The sequence below is a fragment of the Rhinopithecus roxellana genome, chromosome 21, assembly GCF_007565055.1.
Source record: "Rhinopithecus roxellana isolate Shanxi Qingling chromosome 21, ASM756505v1, whole genome shotgun sequence".
Taxonomy (NCBI): Eukaryota; Metazoa; Chordata; class Mammalia; order Primates; family Cercopithecidae; genus Rhinopithecus; species Rhinopithecus roxellana.
In genome coordinates, this window is record NC_044569.1 from 17528567 (window position 1) to 17549673 (window position 21107).

The window sequence follows — 21107 nt, forward strand, 5'->3', positions numbered from 1 at the left end:
TTTTCCTCTGCCAAATGGAGGTGAAAATATCTACTACATATGGCTCTTCTATTAATAATACCTATAAAATCCCTCCAGAGAACTTGGCACACAGTGAGCGCTAAATACATGGTAACTTTACAAAATAATTATAGCCCTAGATAGCCTTATTGCAGGTTTCTACCAGTTTGCCCTACCACTACCAATGCATGAAGTGATTTAACTTCTCTAGTGTTTGATACATAATCATTTCTTTTTAAAATACCTTTGCCAATTTGAGTGAAAACACTACCTTATTATTGTTTTAATTTGCATTTGTTTTATTATAGTGAGAGTGAACAATTTTGCATGCTATTATAAACAAGTTTGTTGTCTCATATAAAATATATTTGCCTTTTTTCTGTTGGTATTTAATATTTTACTAGCTGTATTAACTATTTTAAAAAGAAATTATTCTTTAACATATTTGTTATAGATCCACTTATTTAGTATAATTTTATATCAAACTTTTGTATGCTACATTCAAATGCTACATACAGATTTCTCATTAGGATGAGAAATGTGATTATAATTGTAATCTCTTTGTAATTCTGTGAATTTTTTTATTGTATCTATAATGTTACTTGCAAATTATGACAATATGTATTTCCAGCAATTTTGTATCTTATTGTTTTTCATGTCTTATTAAATTTGTCTGAAATTCTATAGCAGTGTTAAATAATCCATAGGTTTAATGAGCATCATTTAAAACATATTTTCTGATTAGTAGGAATATCTCTAGTGTTCTACCATTAAATATAATATGAATCTGTTATTTCTCAAAATATACTGCTTATTGTGTCAAGGATATGTCCAAATAATTTTTAAAATTTTTGAATTCTTACATATTTAGGAGCATAGTTTTTCTCAGAATAACGTGGTTTTCTTTTACTTTTTCTTTCTTTCTTTTGCTTTTCTTTTCCTTTTCTTTTCTTTTTCTTTTTCTTTTTTTTTGAGACAAAGTCTTGCTCTGTCACCCAGGCTGGAGTGCAGTGGCACGATCTTGGCTCACGGCAACCTCCACCTCCTGGGTTCAAGCAATTTTCCTGCCTCAGCCTCTTGAGTATCTGGGATTACAGGTGTACGCCACCACACCCATCTAATTTTTGTGTTTTTAGTAGAGGCGAGGTTTTGCCATGTTGGTAAGGCTGGTCTTGAACTCCTCACCTCATGTGATCCACCTGCCTTGGCCTCCCGAAGTGTTGGGATTACAAGCGTGAGCCGCTGCGCCTGGCCGCTAACATGGTTTTCTTATTTGATCTTCTGTTGGATAGGATGAGTTTTCTAATATTACATATATATTTGTATACTTAGAATTTGTGTATATTGTTTTGTGTTTTGCTCTTTTTAATCAACATATTTTGTGTAGAATATTTCTTACAACCCACATATAAACTTTGTATGTGTGTGTAATGCATAAAAAAAAAGTAAGAAAATACATCAATATTTTAAGAATGGTTATCTTTAATTTATGGGAATATGAATTATTTTCACTTTATTCTTCTGTATTTTTCTAAAATGAGCTGTCCTGTTACTAGCATTAAAAAAAATGTTGTTTAGAAAAATGTCAATGCCCTGCAATTAGTTTTGGGTGAAATATGATTAGGAGGTTAGATGTGATTGAAGGAATCCTTCTTCCTTTAGGTAACTTCTGTTTGTTCATTATCTATCGTTCAGATTATCTTTGTACTAATGGAGTTGAAAACCTGAGTTTAATGTTTACTTAAAAAAACATAGCCAGTATTTTCTATTGGGAGAACAATGATAGTATGTGGTGACTGTATTTTCCTAAACTAAGAATTTAGGATTTGATATGTGATGAATGTGTGATATCATGTATTTTCATGATACCTGATGTTTTTTACTTGAAAATCTTTGAGGGGAATTGCTCATAATATTTAACTACACATTTATTGCTGACCTATTGGAATAAAATTGGATTAATTCAGGATGATCCCACAGAATCTGAGACTTGCTGACCACAGACTGGGGCACTGGACAGGTTGCTTTTGGAAACTTCGTTTGTCCTTGTGGCCCCCGTGGGAGGCCACAACCCAGACACCATCTCATGAATATCTTTTTCCTGTCTGGGGCTACACACAGATATAGAAACAGAAAAACATGCATTTATACATCAAGGCACACAGAAACAACAATCACTGGATTCGTGCCTTAATTGCATCTTCTAGGAGCCTGGAATAGCCCTTGTTTCTTCTAGTGTTCGACACTTTCTCTCTGAAATGAGATTTAGCTAATTTCAGAGCTCAGGAATTCTCCTCAGATTTGATTCTTAACATGCTATGTACTTAAAGTGTGAAAATCTTGATTGGTATTATGATCACTGAAGATTGTATTTCTATATAAATCTTTAATGTCTCCTTTTTCTCGTTTTCTGTAGCTTTGGGCCAGATTATGTTGTATGTGGATGGAATGAATGGAGTAATAAACCACAATGAAACCATTCAGTGGCTGTACACTCTCATTGGGTCAAAGGTAAGGGGAAGTTATGGTTGACTCTTTTGTTCAATTGTCATATCACTTGCCTTTCTTTTTTCTTTGAGTCAGTTTTGCAGAAAGAAATTTTATTCAGCTTTTTTCAAGCCATTACAGTATAAATGAGGACTACTGCTCTATAGATGTTAAGATACACTTAAATGGCAAGTAGCTCATGAAATTTTAATGCATTTCTATTTTCTCTTCTCTTAAGCTTTAATCAAGTGCCTTTGGAACCTTTGGTTTTTAATATTTAGTTAAATGTTATACCGTAGGGCCTGGCATGGTGGCTCACGCCTGTAATCCCAACACTTGGCAAGGCCGAGGCGGGTGGATCACAAGGTCAGGAGATCGAGACCAGCCTAGACAACATGGTGAAACCCTGTCTCTACTTAAAATACAAAAATTAGCTGGGCATGGTGGTGCACACCTGTAGTCCCAGCTACTCGGGAGGCTGAGGCAGGAGGTTGCAGTGAGCTGAGATCATGCCATTGCACTCCAGCCTGGGTGATGGAGCAACACTCTGTCTCAAAAAAAAAAAAAAAAAAAAAAAAGAAAACCACATTATTCTGAGAAAAACTATGCTCCTAAATATGTAAGAACTCAAAAATTTAAAGAATTATTTGGACATATCTTTGACACAATAAACAGTATATTTTGAGACTCTGTCTCCAAAAAAAAGTTATACCATAGATGTAAGATCTGTGAACCACCTGTATTTCATGTTCATATGTACATATATATTGCTGTGTTGTACACATGTATATGCATATTCCTATATGGATGAAAGAATCTGGGATTACCTTTCAGCTCTAACATCAATTATAAAAGTAATCAATGTTTATTACAGATTTACCAGGCACCAAACTAGGTATTTTATTTTTTATTTATTGAGACAGAGTCTTACTCTGTTGCCAGACTGGAGTGCAGTAGCATGATCTCGGCTCCCTGTAACTTCCACCTCCTGAGTTCAAGCAAATCCCATGCCTCAGTCTCCCAAGTAGGTGGGATTAAAGGCATGACCCACCACCCTGGGCTCATTTTTGTGATTTTAGTAGAGACACAGTTTCACCATGTTGGCCAGTCTGGTCTTGAACTCCTGGCCTCAAATGATCCACCTGCCTCGGCCTCTCAAAGTGCTGGGGTTACAGGCATGAGCCACCACATCCGACCCATAAAACATCCTAGGTGTTTTATAAGCATGATCTCATTTAATCCTCATGAGGCCACTATCAGGTAAGTAATATAATTCCTATTTGGTAGTTGAGGAAACAATGCTTGATTATGAAAGCGTAGCTGGTTTCCCCATGCATTTTGGCACATCACCACCAGCCATGCCTTGGCTGCAAGGTCCCTGAGGTCTCTGAAAGTCCTGTCAAGGAAGCAGATCTACTCCATCACTTCAGGTGTGCCAAACGCTGGGCAAGCCTCTGGCATGGTCTTCTCTGGGTTCTGCTGGCGTGTGGAGGAGCATGTGTTAGGGACTTGACTGCAGGGGGATTTGGGAGAAGTAGTAAAAGGGACCCTGTCCTGAGCAGGTGCAGATGCACCAAGGTTAAAGTGCTGTGTGGGTAGCATGTTGTGGAGATCTGAGTGGCTGTAGTGGGCATTCAGATGGAGTGGGGGATCTTGAGGGCCTGGATACAGAATTTGAACCTGACTTAAACAGATCACAGAATCAGCATAGCTTTGTAGGGGCCCTGAAGAGCATATTGGATTAATCTGTTCTCACACTGCTAATAAAGACATACTCGAGACTGGGTAATTTATAAAGGAAAGAGGTTTAATGGACTCACAGTTCCACATGGCTGGGGAGGCCTCCCAATCGTGGCAGAAGGTGGAGGAGGAGCAAAGGCACATCTTACATGGTGGCAGGCAAGAGAGTGTGTGCAAGGGAACTGCCCTTTATAAAACCATCAGGTCTCATGAGACTTATTCACTGTCATGAGAACAGCATGGGAAAAACATGCCCTCATGATTCATTTACCTCCCACTGGGTCCCTCCTGCAACATGTGGAAATTATTACAATTCAAGGTGAGATTTGGGTGGGTACAGAGAACCAAACCATATCACATGTGGTCTGCCCAGACTGTCCCCCATCCCTGTGTTCACTGCCCACCCCCACTAGAGTGAGCCTTTCCAGGCTGCTGTGCACAATGCTGTGCTCTGCTGGGGAGCCCATCCCCTGGCCCTGCCCCTGGAGTCACCTGCCTCCCAAGGATTCTACTGTCCTTTGGGAGCACTCAGCCCTGGTTTGATTTGGGGAGGAGCATGGTTCTAGTTTTAGGCTGTATCTCCTTCTCAGACTTCTCAAAATCCTGGTGATTGTGTCCTTGTGTGGTGGAAAGGGCCTTTTCTCTGTAGCTGGTGTTGGCGTGCAGATCCCCATGGGGTCCCACGTTTGTGGGTGGCCTTCACATCTTCCCCTCAGTTTTCCTTTTTCTAGTACGTATTGATGAGAAAATTTTTCCCCATTTCATATTAGATACAGCTATGGTTTCCCTAGGAAGACTGAAAATCTTTTAAAAGAATGTTTTGGCTTTGTTTTCTATGGAAAATGGAAGTGACTCTATTTTGAAATTGATATAGGTGACCTTGGACGCTGAGTGGAATGCTGGGCCTTCTAGGTTGCTTCAGCCTGGCCAAGGGAAGATTTATATCTCATATCCTATTTCAGTTTCTTCTCCTTTTTCCTTGCTTGTGCTGGGAACCCTCCCTGACTTTCATGTTCATTTGGAACCGGCTGCCTCCCCAAGGCACTCTAAATGGTCTCGAGGACCTAAAAGCTAGGGAGACGGGAAGAGATTTTGCAAGAAAGATGACTTTTTGTACATGACACAGCTGAATTAAGATATCTTTATGGTTTTATGATGGCCATGATAAAACACCAACAACTTGCCCTAGTTTCTAAAAGGAAACAAAACCTAACATGCTTACAATAGAAAAACTGACAGTCTAATAGCTCATCATCAGGCAGAGAATAGAGTGAGGGCAAAGTTAGGGAAGGTGGGATGGGTATGGGGAAGAAGCACTGTGAGCAGGGAGAGATGACATAGAGAATGCTGTGGTCCGAATGTGCCCCCTAAATTTTTGTGTTGTAAACGTGATCCCCAATGCAGCAGTGTTAAGAGGTGTTTAGGTCATGAAGGCTCTGCCATCATGAATGGATTAATGCCATTATAAGAAGGATTTGTGGAAGGAGTGCATTTTTTCTCTTTTGATTCTCTGCCATGTGAGAACACAATCTTCCTCCCCTCCAGAAGATACTGCAACAGGCACCATCTTGGATGCAGAGGGACTGGGCCCCTCACAGCCAGTGCCTTGATCTGGGACTTCCCAGCCTCCAGAACTGTGAGAAATAAATTTCTGTTCTTCAGAAATTACCCAGTCTCAAGTATTTCTTTTTATAGCAGCACATATAGACTAAGAGAGGAAAGGCGCAAAGAAAAGAAGAGAGAGGGATAGAAAAGAGGGAGGAGAAGGACCACAGAGGAGGAAAAGAAGAAGAAAAGCAGAGAAAAAAACCCAGAAATAACAGAAATGCATGCCGTGGCTCAGAGTCTCTGGTGTTGCAACAACATCATATTAATTTTACTTTGGAATCATTCTGTAAGGAAAATAAGCAATCAGGAAGGAATGAACACACAGGAAAATCTTTATTGCATTTGTAAATAACATGGAAAAATTATACAATTAAAAAGTTTCAAAAATACATTTCAAGGAATTGTGCTTTCCCAGCCTCCCCCTCCTACACTGTGCACTCGGTGTGTGCTTCCTCAGCAGTGGTTCAGGACTCTGGGCCGCCTCCTCAGGGCCTCTGTCTGAGGTGGCACACTCGCCTCCTCCCCAGCCATTTGGGCCATCAGCACTGGATCTGTGTGGATTTCTGTCTCCATATTTTATTTTCCCAAAGGAAGGTCTATAATAGTCGCTGGCTCCTATGTTCTGCACTGTGCTGGTCACAATGAGGACAAGAGAGTGGAGCCAAGAGTCAGCCTGTATCTTGGAGTTCACTGTGTTGTTGGAAAGGAGAATTCTGGGGAACAGTGACGCTGCAGCCTGTCCCACTAACTGTGATGTCACATGAAGGTCTCCTGCCACTCTTCAGGGTGTGCTCTGCTCTAGGCAAGTTGCTGAAACTTAACAAAGGCAGTAGCTGCCAAGTTTATTTCTAGTCTACATAGTTCTAATGAGATCACTTCTTATTTACAAAACCAATAGAGTGTCTGCTGACACTCTTCCCTCATCCCCATCTGAGTAGTGAGAAATTGAAAAGAACAACAGATACATCAACCCAAGACCCTTAGGTTTTGAGAATGAAGCCTCAGTCTCCTCCTTAAACATACAGTTAGGTCAATACAGCTGCAATAGGTTTTCCCCAATTCAAATTAGGAAATCAGGAAAGCCAGGGGCCCTAGCATTTTGTTTTGACAGAGTCAGATTTATCTTAACCTGGAAAGTTTACCTTGACATCCAGTTGCCTTTGCCTTATACAGTCACAGAGTTGATAAAGGAAATACTGGAGTAGAAAAATCTTGTCATTGTGTTTTCATAATTCTTCATTTTTCTTCCATGAAAGGCAACAAGATGTGATTTTGCAGCCTGCCAGAGGCTCATTATGCAATGCATATTTGCAGATATTTGAGACTCATAGCCAGGGGAGAAAATGATGCATTCGTAGCCAAATAATGACTTTTTAAAAGAAAGAAAAAAGTGTTTTCAATAAAGTGTTTCTTTCTATTTACAAGAGCCCATCTTTAAACTCCCCAGTCAGGGGTAAGAGGCAGATGCCAGGCCCATGACTTATCACAGGATGTGGATTTTTTTCTCTTCATAAATCTGGAATTCTAATTAATTGAGTTAAGATGATTCAGTCTATATACAGCATGGCCCTTTTGTCACCCAGCATGGAAAGTCTGTCTATCTCTATGGATCCTCTTTTGGCCCATAGGGAAGGCCTTAGGGCCCTGAGCCTGACAAACTCTCACCTCCTTGCTGCCTCTTAGGGGTGCCTCGGGGTACTGGCTTGGAAGCTTCCCTGTCTGCATTGCTCTTCAGGTTAGCTTGCCCTCCTCTCTCTACATTCCCACCAGCCCCATTGAATCTCATCCTTCCGTCTGTGCCCCACATTGCTGATCACAGGTCTCCAGACTTCCTTCTACTTGTGTGAGGGTGAGCAGGCCTCGCTACTCCTGTGTAGCCCTAGCTGGAGGAGCCCTGGCCAAGGCCCTCCTTGCATGCATGAACACACACACACACACACAGACACACACACACACACACACATGCACACTCGCTTGCTTGCTCTCTCTCTCTCTCTCGGTCATACACATTAGAGAGCCTATGTGCCTGCCCGCCACCCCACCCCCCAACACTGGGGACATTGCTGAAAGTTTCTTTAGGACTGCAAAATGAAGAGAAGTAACATGGTGTGTAGAATGTTGTCTAGAAAGTGGTGGAGGAGGGGAAATTGACAGGGATGGGAAAGCTGGGTGGGAAGGGTTAACTCAGTATCACAGCTGTGAGATGAGAGTAGCAGTAGAAACAGAATAATGAAAAAATGGAGACATTTTAAGGACTAGCCTTCTAGGAGGAGATTTCTAGATATAAGAAAATAAAAGGAACCAAAGGTGGGGGTCACAGTTTGACTCTGCAGCTATAAATACGGCAGTGCCTCTGGCAGTTGAAGAGTTGGACATTGGGGTTTGTTGGCAAGAAAACGTTGGACACACTGGTTTGGAGATGAAGGATGTATTTCCAAAGAGAGTTAAGTGCCATAGAGCCTGGTGCTCCATGTGCCCCAGGAGATCTGGCTGTTGGACGAGGAGAGGAGATGCGGTGAGCCCTCTGGTCTTGGAGCCACTGGCATGGCACTGTTGTGTGATCTGCTCAGATGACCCAAATGTGGGGGTGAGAACTGAAGACCTTTGTAAGTTACTTAATGTAAATAATGGAATCCTAGCCTTGAACAAATGGCAATGTCATGTTAAAGGTGTTCCTGACATCTTCAATCCCATTCCTGATATTGCTAGAGGCAGAGGGACCATCAAATCATTTGCCTAGGTTGCCCATGGATACTGTTGCATGCTGGAATTGGTGGAAAGCCTTCCTTTTTGGGACATGCATTACCTGTCATTAACCAAATGCTTGTGCATTGCTTTCTTGAACAAGACACTCTGACTTGCTGTGGAAGCTCATTGAGTATTTAAAGGCAGTCACGATGTGAATGAACCCTGTCCAAGCTAAACTTGATGGCTGCTACAGATAGTACCTGGGTACATAATTTTCAGCTCCTCATCATACTGGTTACCAACTCTTCTGTTCATGTAGTACAAAGAATAGTAATATGGTAGGTGGGATACGATATCATTCTTCCGCAAATCCCCCCTCTGATTTATTACATCTTTTAGCAGCAGCCCTGGGTATTGCCTCAAGTTTGAACTGGCAATCCACTAAGCCTTCCGGATTTTTGTCACACATTTTTATCTGCCAGTTTCTTCCATTCTGCATGTCTGTGATTGATTGATTCACATTTAAATACAGGGCTTGCATTTTTCCCCCATTGATTGTAGGCCAGAGTTCCAGCCTCAAGATAATTAAGAATTCTGTTTTGCCTCTTTCTCTTATTAATTGTTAGTGCTAATTTTATTTAACAAAAAATGAATAAGCAGATCTTCCATGCCATTGATGAAAATGTAGTGGGACAGAGACAAGGAATGCATAAACCAGTGCAGCCTGCAGGTTGACACTGATCAGTCAGAGCATTTTAGGGTCATTGTGCAATTAGTGGGAAGCTGCTGAACTCTGACCATCCAGCTGTGTTTCTTCACTGCGTTCACAAGGCCTTCCTGGAATCAAGATATGCTGCATCTGACAGTCAGTGCCAGATCTCTGGAGTCACACATGCCTGCACCATCCTTGGGGTGGGTTGCTTTTTCATCTTTAAAATGGGAGTTATAATAGTGAAGAAGATGTGAAACACTAAGCAACAAGAGATGCCCAGTATGGTTTCCTGTCCCTGCCCTCAGGAGTACAGGGTTTTATTCTTTTCCCTTCTCCTCCATCACCTTGTCGACCTTCCCTGTGGCTTAAGGCTTTTGTCTCAATGGGGAGAAGGCTCTGGCTGGGGTTTCCCGTCTTTTCACAGTGCTGGCTGCTCCCTTCCTCCTTTAGGGTTGCTGCTGTTCTGCCTGCTGTGTGACTGTGTACCGCCAAGCCTGCACTATTGGGAAAGTTTCTTGGTCCCAGCCCTGCCCCCTGCTTCTTTGTGAATGCCATGGAGAGCAGCCTACTGGTGGGTGCCAAATCCCTTTGTGTCTGCAGTTCAAAGGGGTTTATGCTCTCATGGTAGCCCACAGTTGACATTTGACGATTTGCTAAAACTATTATCTGAGGTTATATTGTTTTAATTATTATTATTTTTTGAGATGGGGTCTCGCTCTGTCACCCATTCTGGAGTACGGTGGCACAGTCTCGGCTCACTGCAGCCTCGACAGCCCAGGCTCAAGCAATCCTCCCACCTCGGCCTCCTGAGTCGCTGGGACTACAGGGCACACACCACCACACCCAGCTAATTTTCTGTGTTTTGGATGGAGATGGGGTTTCACCGTGTTGCCCAGTCTGGTCTCAAACTCCGGAGCTTAAGTGATTCTCCCACCTTGGCTTCCCAAAGTGCTGAGAATACAGGCATGAGCCACAGTGCCTGGCCTGAGTTTTTCCGACTGCTTTGTATAAATGGCTTCATTTTCCTCCCCTACCCTGCCTCAGATAGTCCATTGCTGGCCTCTCACCCTTTCTGGGTGTAGAGAACACACTCCCTCCCTAGATTTCAGGCTACTTGGTTTTCCTGCAACCCCAGCTATATGATGGGCTCAAGAAAAGTTATGGTGTGAAAGATTGTTTGTCTCTCTTATTATTAGGTTGGGAGTGACACTCGACATCTTTCCAGCTGGAAGCCAGAAGTCCAATTGTTAATATTATAAAAACACTGTAAATACACTCCAATAACGTGAGATATACTCAGCCAGAAAATTCCATATGGTCCAGGTAAAGGGAGTTACTAGAACATTTAGTTAGTTCCTTGAATTGTACTATTGTCTTAAATCCATCCTTAATATTGGATGTTGTGTTTATAATTCCCACATTAATTGAATTGAAATATGTTTCATTAATAGAAATTTGATTAAGACTAATTCTTTTAATAATGCAGTTAAAGATAACAGATTAAAGAAAAAATATGGCAAGTGGGCATGTTGGCCTGTAGTCCCAGCTATGGGGAGGCTGAGACAGGAAGATCCCTGGATCCCAGTTCATGATCAGCTTGAATAACACATAGACCCCATCTCAAAAAACTAAAATAGCCAAAGTTTACTGGTGTAGTATGGAAATCTTGATGGTAAAAAATAACTTTTTAAAACATTTACTGAATTTTTTGTGATTATAAAAGTAACATATTCTCTTTGTATAAAACTTTAGAAATACAAAAAATGTAAAATAAAAATTACCTGGAAACACTACCACATAAAGGTCATCATTTTTTGGTACCTTTTCTTCTGATTTTTCTTTGAATTTTTCTTACAAAGTTAACTCTAAGTATATTTTAAGCATTTCCTGTGTTACTACAACATTTTTAAACTGCAGTGTTTAATGCCTACATAATGTACAGTCATATGAATGTACTATTATTCCTTTGACTTTTCTCATCTTGTTAATTGAATTGTTTCCAATGCTATGCTGTATTTAAAGAGCCTTGTTTCTAATGGCATAAGAATAGTTTAGTGAATGAGGTTGTGTTTGAATTTTTGCATGTTTATCAACATTATATTAGATGAGATTTCTAAAATTCTGTGGGTTTTAATGGCATAGTCATGTAATATTTGTGTTGGAGTCATTGTGGGTATAAAGTGCCAGCTTCTCCCTTAGGGCTGTTGCTCTTCTGCCGGCCACTTGGCTGTGCATACCCAGAACACTCATTCTCACTGATTTGATATATTAGAGGCCCCCATGTGAGAATAATCTCAGTAGGAGAAAAAAGGGAAAAAGCAAGTTTCACTAGTTATTGTTTTAGGAAGATCTCAGAGTGAGAGAGAAGTGATTCAGGCCAGGCCTCAAAGAGGGCAGCAGGCTGAAGAGGCCCCCCTGTCCAGACGGGTCTCCAGACACAGGGCTAAACAGCAGTTTCTTCCATTCACTCTGAGATGATCCTCTTCAGGGAGCTGACTGTGGTTCCTCAATTCTTAATAGGCTTGCTGATAAACCCAAATTTTAACTTACAAAGACATTATCCTTGTGAATGCAAGAAGCTGAAACTAAGGGTACAGCTTTGACTCTTCTGTCCTTGTAGCCCAGGGCAACCAGCTGAGTTTTAGCAGTTGGAGGAAGAGTAGAAGTGGGTGGCTTCAATCTGCAAGAACATTTAGGGAAATGCAAAAACAACAAAGTAGGCAGCATGCTGTTCCTCCCAGAGAGATGTTCTACCCTTTTCTAGGAGAGTTGGATGGGCAAGAGAACCAGAAGCAGCATAGACTTCTGGGAGCCTGCAGGATTCTGCCACTCTCCACTCCAGCCCCCGTCTGCCAGCCCTTCTCCCCCTACTCCAAAGAGATGTGAGCTGCCTGCCACACTCTTCTAACAGCACGTTTGCCAGACCTGGGATTTAGCTGTTCATTGTCATGTTTCCAGGGCTGGTTATTTACTTAAGAGAGTTCTTTAACCTTTATTGTTACTCAGAAGATAATATTACTCACATTTTTCCCAAGGCTTAAGTTTTTGCACCACAGTGAAAGATGGAAACCTCCATAGTATAGTGGAAAGAATCAGATTGACCTGGGTTTTTCTTTAACTTCTTCCAGAAATGAGCTATGCGACAAGTTACATAGCCTCCTTAGAATGTGAAGTTTTGCATTTGAAAATGGGAATGCTGCCAACTAGAAAGTACCCAATCTTGTTGATTTCCCTCAACCAAGAATTTCATTTGGTGTACCAAGGTGCTCCTTCAGGCAATATGTTAGTGCAGGGATTTTGGTATTCCTAAGTAGACAATAAAAGATGTGCATTTTGTTTTTTTTTTTTTTGTTTTTTGGTTTTTTTTTTAAGACAGAGTCTCACTCTGTCGCCCAGGCTGGAGTGTGGTGGCACCATCTCGGCTCACTGCAACCTCACCTCCTGGGTTCAAGCGATTCTCCTGCCTCAGCCACCTGAATAGCTGGGATTACAGGTGCGTGCCACCACGCCCAGCTAGTTTTTGTATTTTTAGTAGAGACAGGGTTTCATCATGTTGGTCAGGCTGGTCTCGAACTCCTGACTTCGTGATCTGCCCACCTCGGCCTCCCAAAGTGCTGGGATACAGGCACGAGCCACCATGCCCAGCCGCATGTTACTTTTTGTCAGTTATTCATAATTACCTTGAATGTCTTAAGGGAAAGTTAACCAAGTGGATGTTTTCTGATTCTTGTCCACTTTTATTAATGGTTCTTTAAAGAAGTTCTTACTGACAAAGCCAGTCCCTGCAAAAGGGAGTGTTTCTCTGATTGTGCTGTGAAGCGAATACACAAAACCAAAAGTGAGCACCAAGCAGTGCAGGCTTTATTCGATGGCTGTGGAATTGAGAAGTGGAAGCATGGTTCACAAATCAGTTCCTCAGTTCAAGGGAAGTCACAGATACAGGGCATCTTTAATGAAGGGGTTGGGGCGTTAAAAGCAAGGGAAGGAATAGTCATGTCTTTTCTGGAAATGGTAGTGGGGGGAGCTTCTGAAACTGGAATGCAACTTTTCTTTTTGTCCATTTATGGTTTCTTCTGATTGTTGTCATGGTGATTATCAACTGTCAGGGTGCTGGTGGAAGTATCTTTTTGCATGAGAATTAGATGATAATGAAGTTAGAAACTCTTCAGAGGCCAAGTGAGAGGCCACCCTGGATCCCAGCAGTTGGACCCTGTTTAGTCAGGAGGGGAAACTTCTGACCTCAGGCATCCTATTTCCCAAAGATAAGCAGAGTTAAGGTAGGATAGAAATTCACTTGGTCATATAGGCCTTTTCTGCGGTAATAAAACCTTCATCTAAGCCCCAGAATTTTATCTCAATAGAGAAAATGCCAGCCAGGTGTGGTGGCTCACGCCTGTAATACCAGCACTTTGGGAGGCCGAGGAGGGTGGATCACCTGAGGTTGGGAGTTCGAGACCAGCCTGACCAACATATTAGACGATTATTTTAGATTATTTTAAAATAGTTATTTAAATAAACATTATTTTAGATACTAAAAATACAAAATTAGCTGGACTTGGTGGTGCATGCCTGTAATCCTAGCTACTCCGGAGACTGAGGCAGGAGAATTGCTTGAACCTGGGAGGTGAAGGTTGCAGCGAGACGAGATGGTGCCATTGCACTCCAGCCTGGCGCTGGAAAAAAAAAAGAAAAAAAAGAGAGAGAGAGAGAGATAAAATGCTAATTTGTAGTACTATTTATTGTTATTTTTAATTATTTTGTGTTGTCTGCTTTATTTTACATTCTGTAAGATTTCCTGTTCACTAGTAAAATCCTAAGGGCTACCCAGCCTTATACTTGGCTAATATACCTTCTGCAAATTGCATTGTGTCATAAGCAGGTTGGCCATCAGGCCCTGAGGCTGGACCATGTGGGTTTGGTGCACATGACTTCCTGTTCTGGTAGATGTGCCAACCCTGGTCTCCACACTGTCCCTTGAAGGACACCTGCAAACCAAGACCCAGAGTTCTGTACTTAGTTAATATGTTTATGCCTATTCTTTATTTCTGGTAATACCCACCTCATGTTGCAGATAACCTGTTAGAGGTCGGGAAGGGAGAGATTTGGAGTCTGGGATGTCTGTTGGATTGTTTGATAACCAGTTAGGAAGACTTTAGGGCGCACTCTGAGCTGCTTGCTCAGAAATTCTGAGCTTAAGTATATGGCATTGGGATACAATGTTTAAATAAAGAGTTTGTGTCCTAAGTCACTTGAGATCTTTTTTTCTTTATAGTAATACTAGTATGTTCTAAAGTGCTAGTGAGCTTGTAAACAATGTGGTAAAGCTTTATAGATCAAGTTATCTTACCACTTTCGAATTCAGTTTTAATAACCAGCATCCATTTATATAGCATATATTTATGATGTTTTAGTGGAAAATGAAACAAATAAAATGAAGCATGGTTTTCCAACCCCCTTTGTAATTTCAATCTTGAGGTTTGGAAATTGCTTTCTTTTTATGGCTGTTGAATTTTTAGAAGAAAAATTAGGAATTTGAAAATTTTTTGGAATTCTTTTATTTTTGCTTAACGAGCAGCATATTTGACCTGCTAAGTATAGTTCTTGCATTTCTGTAAGTGCAATAAAAGATGAAGGGACTTCCAGTTTGTTTTTATGTGTAAAAGTATTAAGAAACTGTTTTTTATTACCCTCCCACATATTTGGTGATTACGTTTTATCTGAAATCTAGATACATAGGTTCTGTACAGGCAACTCCACACTCTTCCTGTGGATTGACCTGGAAAATAAAACAACAGCAACAAGGCTCTTTGTTGACACCATCCTGCTACCCTTGGCTCCAACCCAGCCTCCCTGTCGTGGAGCTGACATTGAGCCCTGAGTTATTTATGGAATATGGAGGTTCAGTCCCTGGACTGAGGCTTGACTTGAAAATGTCACTTCCTTGGGTCAAGGGGAATCTCTGGTCCTCTGAAGGCTTTTAGCCTTGATTTTGAGAGTGCAAAATGATAGCTGCAACAGAAAGTAAAGCTCAGCTCAGTAACACCAAAAATGTGCTAAATCATTATGAAATGTGCAGTAATTCACAGCCATCTGTATGTTCCTGCTTTTGCACCCCGCTTATGCAAGGGGATTATTTCAGATTTCTGTTATATACTGTGATTTAGCTGCGTGCTTTAGAACAACACAAACATAGTCTTTATTATAACGGACAACTAAAAACAGAATACTAGTATTTCCTAGATTGTAATTAAAGAAAATGTAGGTAACAGAAAGCCCAAAGCCTGGATCTAGAGCTCTGGTGTGTTTCTCCAGCCCAATGAGAGTGGGGTTGTTTGTGTGAACAGGAGCCCAAAAGCCATCACATGGTTCTTTAGCTCCATGGAAGCTGGAAAGGGCTGGCTGGATCCAGTTCTGGGCCTTGCTCTCATCTATAATGCTAGAGCTGTCCTCTGAGAAAACTGGCTGTTTTCATCTGTCCTCAGCAACCCCGTACTCAAGATGTTGTTGAAAGTAGAAGCAGAGAATCTTGGATTTGAAGGGACCTTACCCGTGGGGTCAGCCAGTCCACCCGCTGCAGGCTCTGAATTCCTTCTGCAAAGGCCTTAGTAAGTGGCCATGCAGAGCCTCCAGAGGCAAGGAAACTACTCCCTCCCTGCCAGCTTGGTTGTCTTGAGAATGCTGATGCTGACACTGCCTGCTTGTTGCCCTATAATCCTGTGTAACTGCTTTGTGACTGCTGTATCTTCCATGGCCTTGGATGCTCCATAAGATCGAGAATCAATTCTGATTGATTTCTCTCGGTGCTGGACAAATGGGCAGGTGCTTGAGCCTATAAGTCGTAGTGAAACCCTTCATTACCACGTGAAGGCATGCCAGGCAGAGATGAAAATCAGACAGTTCAGATTGGAGTGATGCTTTGCTGACATGTCTGGGCCACACCGTGGTGTGTGCTCTGGCATCCTTGCAACTTAATCCATTCTCCTAGTTTGTGACACTCTCTCTTGCTGCCACACCGGGCCTGCCTCTCCTTCTCTGTCATTGTCCTCTCCGATTTGCCTCTTCTCAGCAGATGTGGGCTGTGAATCTTAATATCCACTCCACTTATTATAAAATGTGTCTAACATAAGTGCAAGGGGCACTAGGGGTGGATTTTTAAGAGCTACGGGGTGAGCAGTGTCTTTGGACTTGAAAGAGATGGTGTGTGGCCTCCACTGTGGTTGTTTCAAGCTGTCAAGGGTTTTGACTGCATTCCAGATACATGAGGGCATCAGAGTAAATGATTTCTGGATAAATGAGGTTGGCTCATAGAGTTCTTTTGATAGAATGTACCTTTTTTACTTTCAAGTCAATGCAGTAATGCTAGTAAGGTATTTCTGAGGAGGATCCTGCAGGACATATTTTGACAATGAGTTAGTACATGCTTGCAATTAGTACCATGCATTTCTACAAAATTCATGTTCTAGTGTTCTTTTTTTCCTAACGTGATTTAACTAATATGCTTATTATTAATTTACATAGTAAAGCTTCCAAAAGTACATCCACAATAAACTTAAACTCAATAGAAGCCAAATTCATAGAAACCCAAAGTTATGAATCAGAAGATGTTTGGGGATTTTTTTTAAAAAACAAATTAGAGTGCCAAAAGAGCTCCAAACAGAGCCTGTGTCACAGAGGAGAGAAAGACAGGAACAGGCATGCTGAGGCCAATAGAAAAAGGAGGCTTTGCTAGAAAACAGTGGTTTCTTAATTAGAGAGCCACACAGAGGAGAATGGCTTAGGGATTCTGGGTGCCTGAGACCGTATCGGTCAAGGCCCCTTGACCACAGAGATACTCAGAGGGAGCCTCTGTGAGGTGGGCTAAGGGGCCCTGCTGAGACCAGCTAATGGGGGGAGTGGGTTGGGCAGCAGCCAGGTTCTTTCCTGGGAAGGCATTTAGAGGCTTAAACCACATAATAATAGTCCACCCACTGAGGAAGTTGCCAAGCCTGAACTTGCTAGGTCTTTTTATTTACTTGAAGAAATTTCTTCAGCCCCAAATGTACAAAGCGCAACTCATTATGCCATACCTTCCCCTTCAACCTCCAACCATGTAGTTGAGAAAAATACACTGGAATGTAGTCTCTTCCTACAGAATAGAAGCAGAGGAGCAATTGTGGGCCTCAAGTTATGAGGGCAGACACTCTCTGAAGACTTCCCAACACTCTGAAGTACTCAGCTCCCTGTGTGGGGAGGAGGTTACCTTGAGAATAACAGCCCAGGGCATGGCTTGCCCTCAGTGCAACGGTTGGGGTGGGGAGGCTTGGCTTTGCTGGGGGCTACTACAAGGTGAGAAGGGGAGGCTGGGGGCTGGGAGGGCTCACTCCACACAGCATAGGGGGATGGACTGGGGGACAGGCTGGCCTACCCTTCACACATATGCTGACTGAACACCTTCTCATGGGGCAGATAAAGCCTCTCTGCTGCTGTGAAGCTTACGTTCTTAGGGGTAACAGAGGCATAATAGGTGAACAAGTGTCTTTGGCAATTTCAGGTCATGATAAAGGATGTGGATAAAAAAGACCGAGTATAGTGGCTCATGCCTGAAATCCTAGCACTTTGGGAGGCCGAGGTGGGAGGTTTGCTGGATTCCAGGAGTTTAAGACCAGCCTGGGCAACATAGAGAGACACTATCTTTACACAAAGTGTTAAAGAAAATTAGCCAGGTGTGGTGTCACGCACCTATAGTCCCAGTTACTCGAGAGGCTGAGGTGGGAGGATGACTTCAGCCCAGGAGTTTGAGGCTGCAGTGAGCTGTGCTTGCACTACCACATTCCAGCCTGGCTGACAGAATGAGACCCTGTCTCAAAAGAATGAAACGAGGTGGCTGGGCACGATGGCTCATGCCTCTAATCCCAGCACTTTGAGAGGCCGAGGCAGGCAGATCACCTGGAGTCAGGAGTTCAGGACCAGCCTGGCCAACATGATGAAACACCTTCTCTACTTAAAATACAAAAATCAGCCACGCATGGTGGTGTGCACCTGTAGTCCCAGCTACTCAGGAGGCTGAGGCAGGAGAATCACTTGAACCTGGGAGGTGGAGGTTGCAGTGAACCAAGATTGCACCACTTCACTCTAGCCTGGGCAACAGAGCGAGACTCCATCTCAGAATAGATAAATAAAAATGGAACAGGGAGATGTGATGGTGACCAAGGGGCTCCTTTAGGTAAAGGAGTCAGGAAGGCATTTTCTATAATGAAAATTTCTCTGACCTGAAGGATGAGGTCAGTCCTGTGATGACTGGTTCCAGGTGGCTTTCAGGTAGAAGGAATAACCAATGAGAAGACCCTGAATCATGGATGAACTTTGCTGTGTGAAAAACACTCACACAACTATAGAGCTTAGCATGTGAAGCGCACTGGGCCGGAGAGGGGGTGTCAAGAAAGGAGATCAGAGGGCTTGGCGGAGGCCAGCACAGAAAGCCTGCCGGGACAGGCAGCACCCTGGTCATGATGGGGAGTGATTGAGGCTTGAGAGAAGGAGGGTGCAGTGATCACTCTGGCTGCAGTTTGGAGAACGGACTTCAGAAGGACAAGGCCAGACCACTTAGGCTATTGTGGTGGTCCAGGGTGATAGACAAAGAGAATGTAAAGGGGCAAGTTTGGGATAGAGTTTGAAGGGAGCTCTTGCAGCACTGGCGGTGGATTTGCTGTGGAGATGGGGTGAGGGAAGTACAGGTGAACCCCTTCCTGTGCTCAAGGTGGTGGGGCCTTGTCCTGAGGTGGGGGCTTTGGAGGGAGCAGGCTAGGAGTGGTAGGTGGAAGGGGGTAAGCATGAATGAAAACTGAGAGTTCTGTTTTGGCCACAGTGAATCTGTTAGCATCTGAGTGGAAATGTCAGGAGATTATATGATGCCTGCTCAGGTGTTTGGTCAGGGCTGGAATGCAATATTTAGCATCTGATCTTAGATGGACTTTCAAACCAGGGCACTGGATGAACTCACCTAGAGAGAGTGTGGAAAGAGAAGGAGAGTAAAGAAGAGTGAACTCAGAGGTCTTCCCACACTGAGAGACTGAGCACCCAAAAGGAACCAATGAAAAAGGAGCCACTCAGGAGACTTTGGTTGCCCAGAGGGAGAGGAAGTTGTTTCTGGAGAGACCAGTTAGTTGTCACATGGTGCTGAGAGTTGAGTAAAAATGGGCAGAGAAGGCCGGGCGCGGTGGCTCAAGCCTGTAATCCCAGCACTTTGGGAGGCTGAGACGGGCGGATCACGAGGTCAGGAGATCAAGGCCATCCTGGCTAACACGGTGAAACCCCGTCTCTACTAAAAAATACAAAAAACTAGCCGGGCGAGGTGGCGGGCGCCTGTAGTCCCAGCTACTCGGGAGGCTGAGGCAGGAGAATGGCGTAAACCCGGGAGGCGGAGCTTGCAGTGAGCTGAGATCCGGCCACTGCACTCCAGCCTGGGCGACAGAGTGAGACTCCGTCTCAAAAAAAAAAAAAAAAAAAAAAAAATGGGCAGAGAAGTAACCACTGGATTTGATACCATGGAGGCCACTGGTGACCTTGACGAGTAATCTGTCAAGGTGGTGATGGAAGTCCTATCAAATTGAGGTGAAGAGTCAGAGGGAAGTTAGGAGGTAGAGCCAGGGGCTGTAGCACCTCTTTGAAGAAGTTTCCTTATAAAGGGGAGCTGTGCACCTGGGCACTGGCTGGAAGAGATGTGGAATTGAGGAAAAGACAAATGGTGTGCTTGGTAGGTATGACAGCAGCGGAGAGGGAAGCAAGGGGGTAAAAGGGTTGCATGAATATGGATGAATGACTTGGGGTGAGTGGTGTTTTTAAGCTATTCCCTGTGGACTGCACAACGCAGTTCCCTCTTTGGGCTCCCCCAAATTTACCTATAAATTCTACCCATGTTCCCTAACACTGTGATGTGGGCAGATGCGTCCAAGAGGCACAGAATCTTCCTTGGGCTACAGAACACAGGAAGAAGCTGGAGCTGATTTGCCACAACCAGTGATACAGGCTCAAGGGGTGGGCGAGAGGTCATGGATTGATTGATCTGGACACTGACGGATTTATTCAGTCAGCAAACACCTTCCAGCTCTCTCTGCGCCAAGTGCAGTTCCAGGTCCTGCAGCCACAGTGCAAATAAGCTCCCTCTACCCTTGAAAGTGCATTTTGCCCATAGCGGGATGGGGCCGCTAACAAGCCAGCAGCTTGGGGTGGAATGTACAGCCCAAGGCAACCTTGCTGTTTCTCAGCTGCACAGTTTGAACCCATTTGGAGGAGGTAGTTGGTGTGCAAGTTCCTTTAGGAGGAGGCTTTTGGAAGGAAGTGGAGTCAAGGGCAAGATTGAGGTAGTTGGTGTGCAGGTTCCTTTAGGAGGAGGCTTTGGAAGGAAGTGGAGTCAAGGGCAAGACTGTGGGCAAGTCCCTGCACCAGCACCTAAGGGGCCCCGGAGGCTGACCCAGAAACCCCAAGGCTGCAGCCCTGGGGCTGGTAAAGCTGGGATTAGGAATCTGTGGCCGCTTCAGTTGGGAGGTTTGGGGTTTTCTGTAGGTGAATAACCTGTGACCTCCCTGAGGGAGGGGCTTCTGCCTGTGTGAGGGAAGGCCTCTGGGCTTCATGTGGCTCCTGGCAAATGCTGAGCCCTGGATCCAGGGAGTAGGGGTTCTCCGGCTCCAGGCCTTCTCTACTTGGCTTTAAGAATGGGGGACTTGGTTCCAGTTCCCTTCCACCTAAGCTGGCTGTTGTGACTTTGGATGAATTGTTTAACCTGCTATTTCTGCTTCAACTGGAAAAGTAAGGACTGTGCTTATGCCTACCTTACAATGTTATATAGTTGGGGTAAAATGAAGATATAATTGATTCAGCAAATGCTCGTGTTTTG

General features: G+C 43.4%; 1 protein-coding gene across 9 annotated transcripts in view; it reads left to right on the forward strand.

The window, feature by feature from the left end:
* FHOD3 (formin homology 2 domain containing 3) overlaps positions 1-21107 on the forward strand; it is a 498596-nt gene that overhangs the window by 285975 nt on the left and 191514 nt on the right. For all 9 annotated transcript variants that reach the window (XM_030925939.1, XM_030925940.1, XM_030925941.1 and 6 more), the window contains one exon: positions 2417-2511. In XM_030925939.1, coding sequence (XP_030781799.1) covers positions 2417-2511 — 95 coding nt within the window. The remainder of the gene's footprint in view (positions 1-2416; positions 2512-21107) is intronic.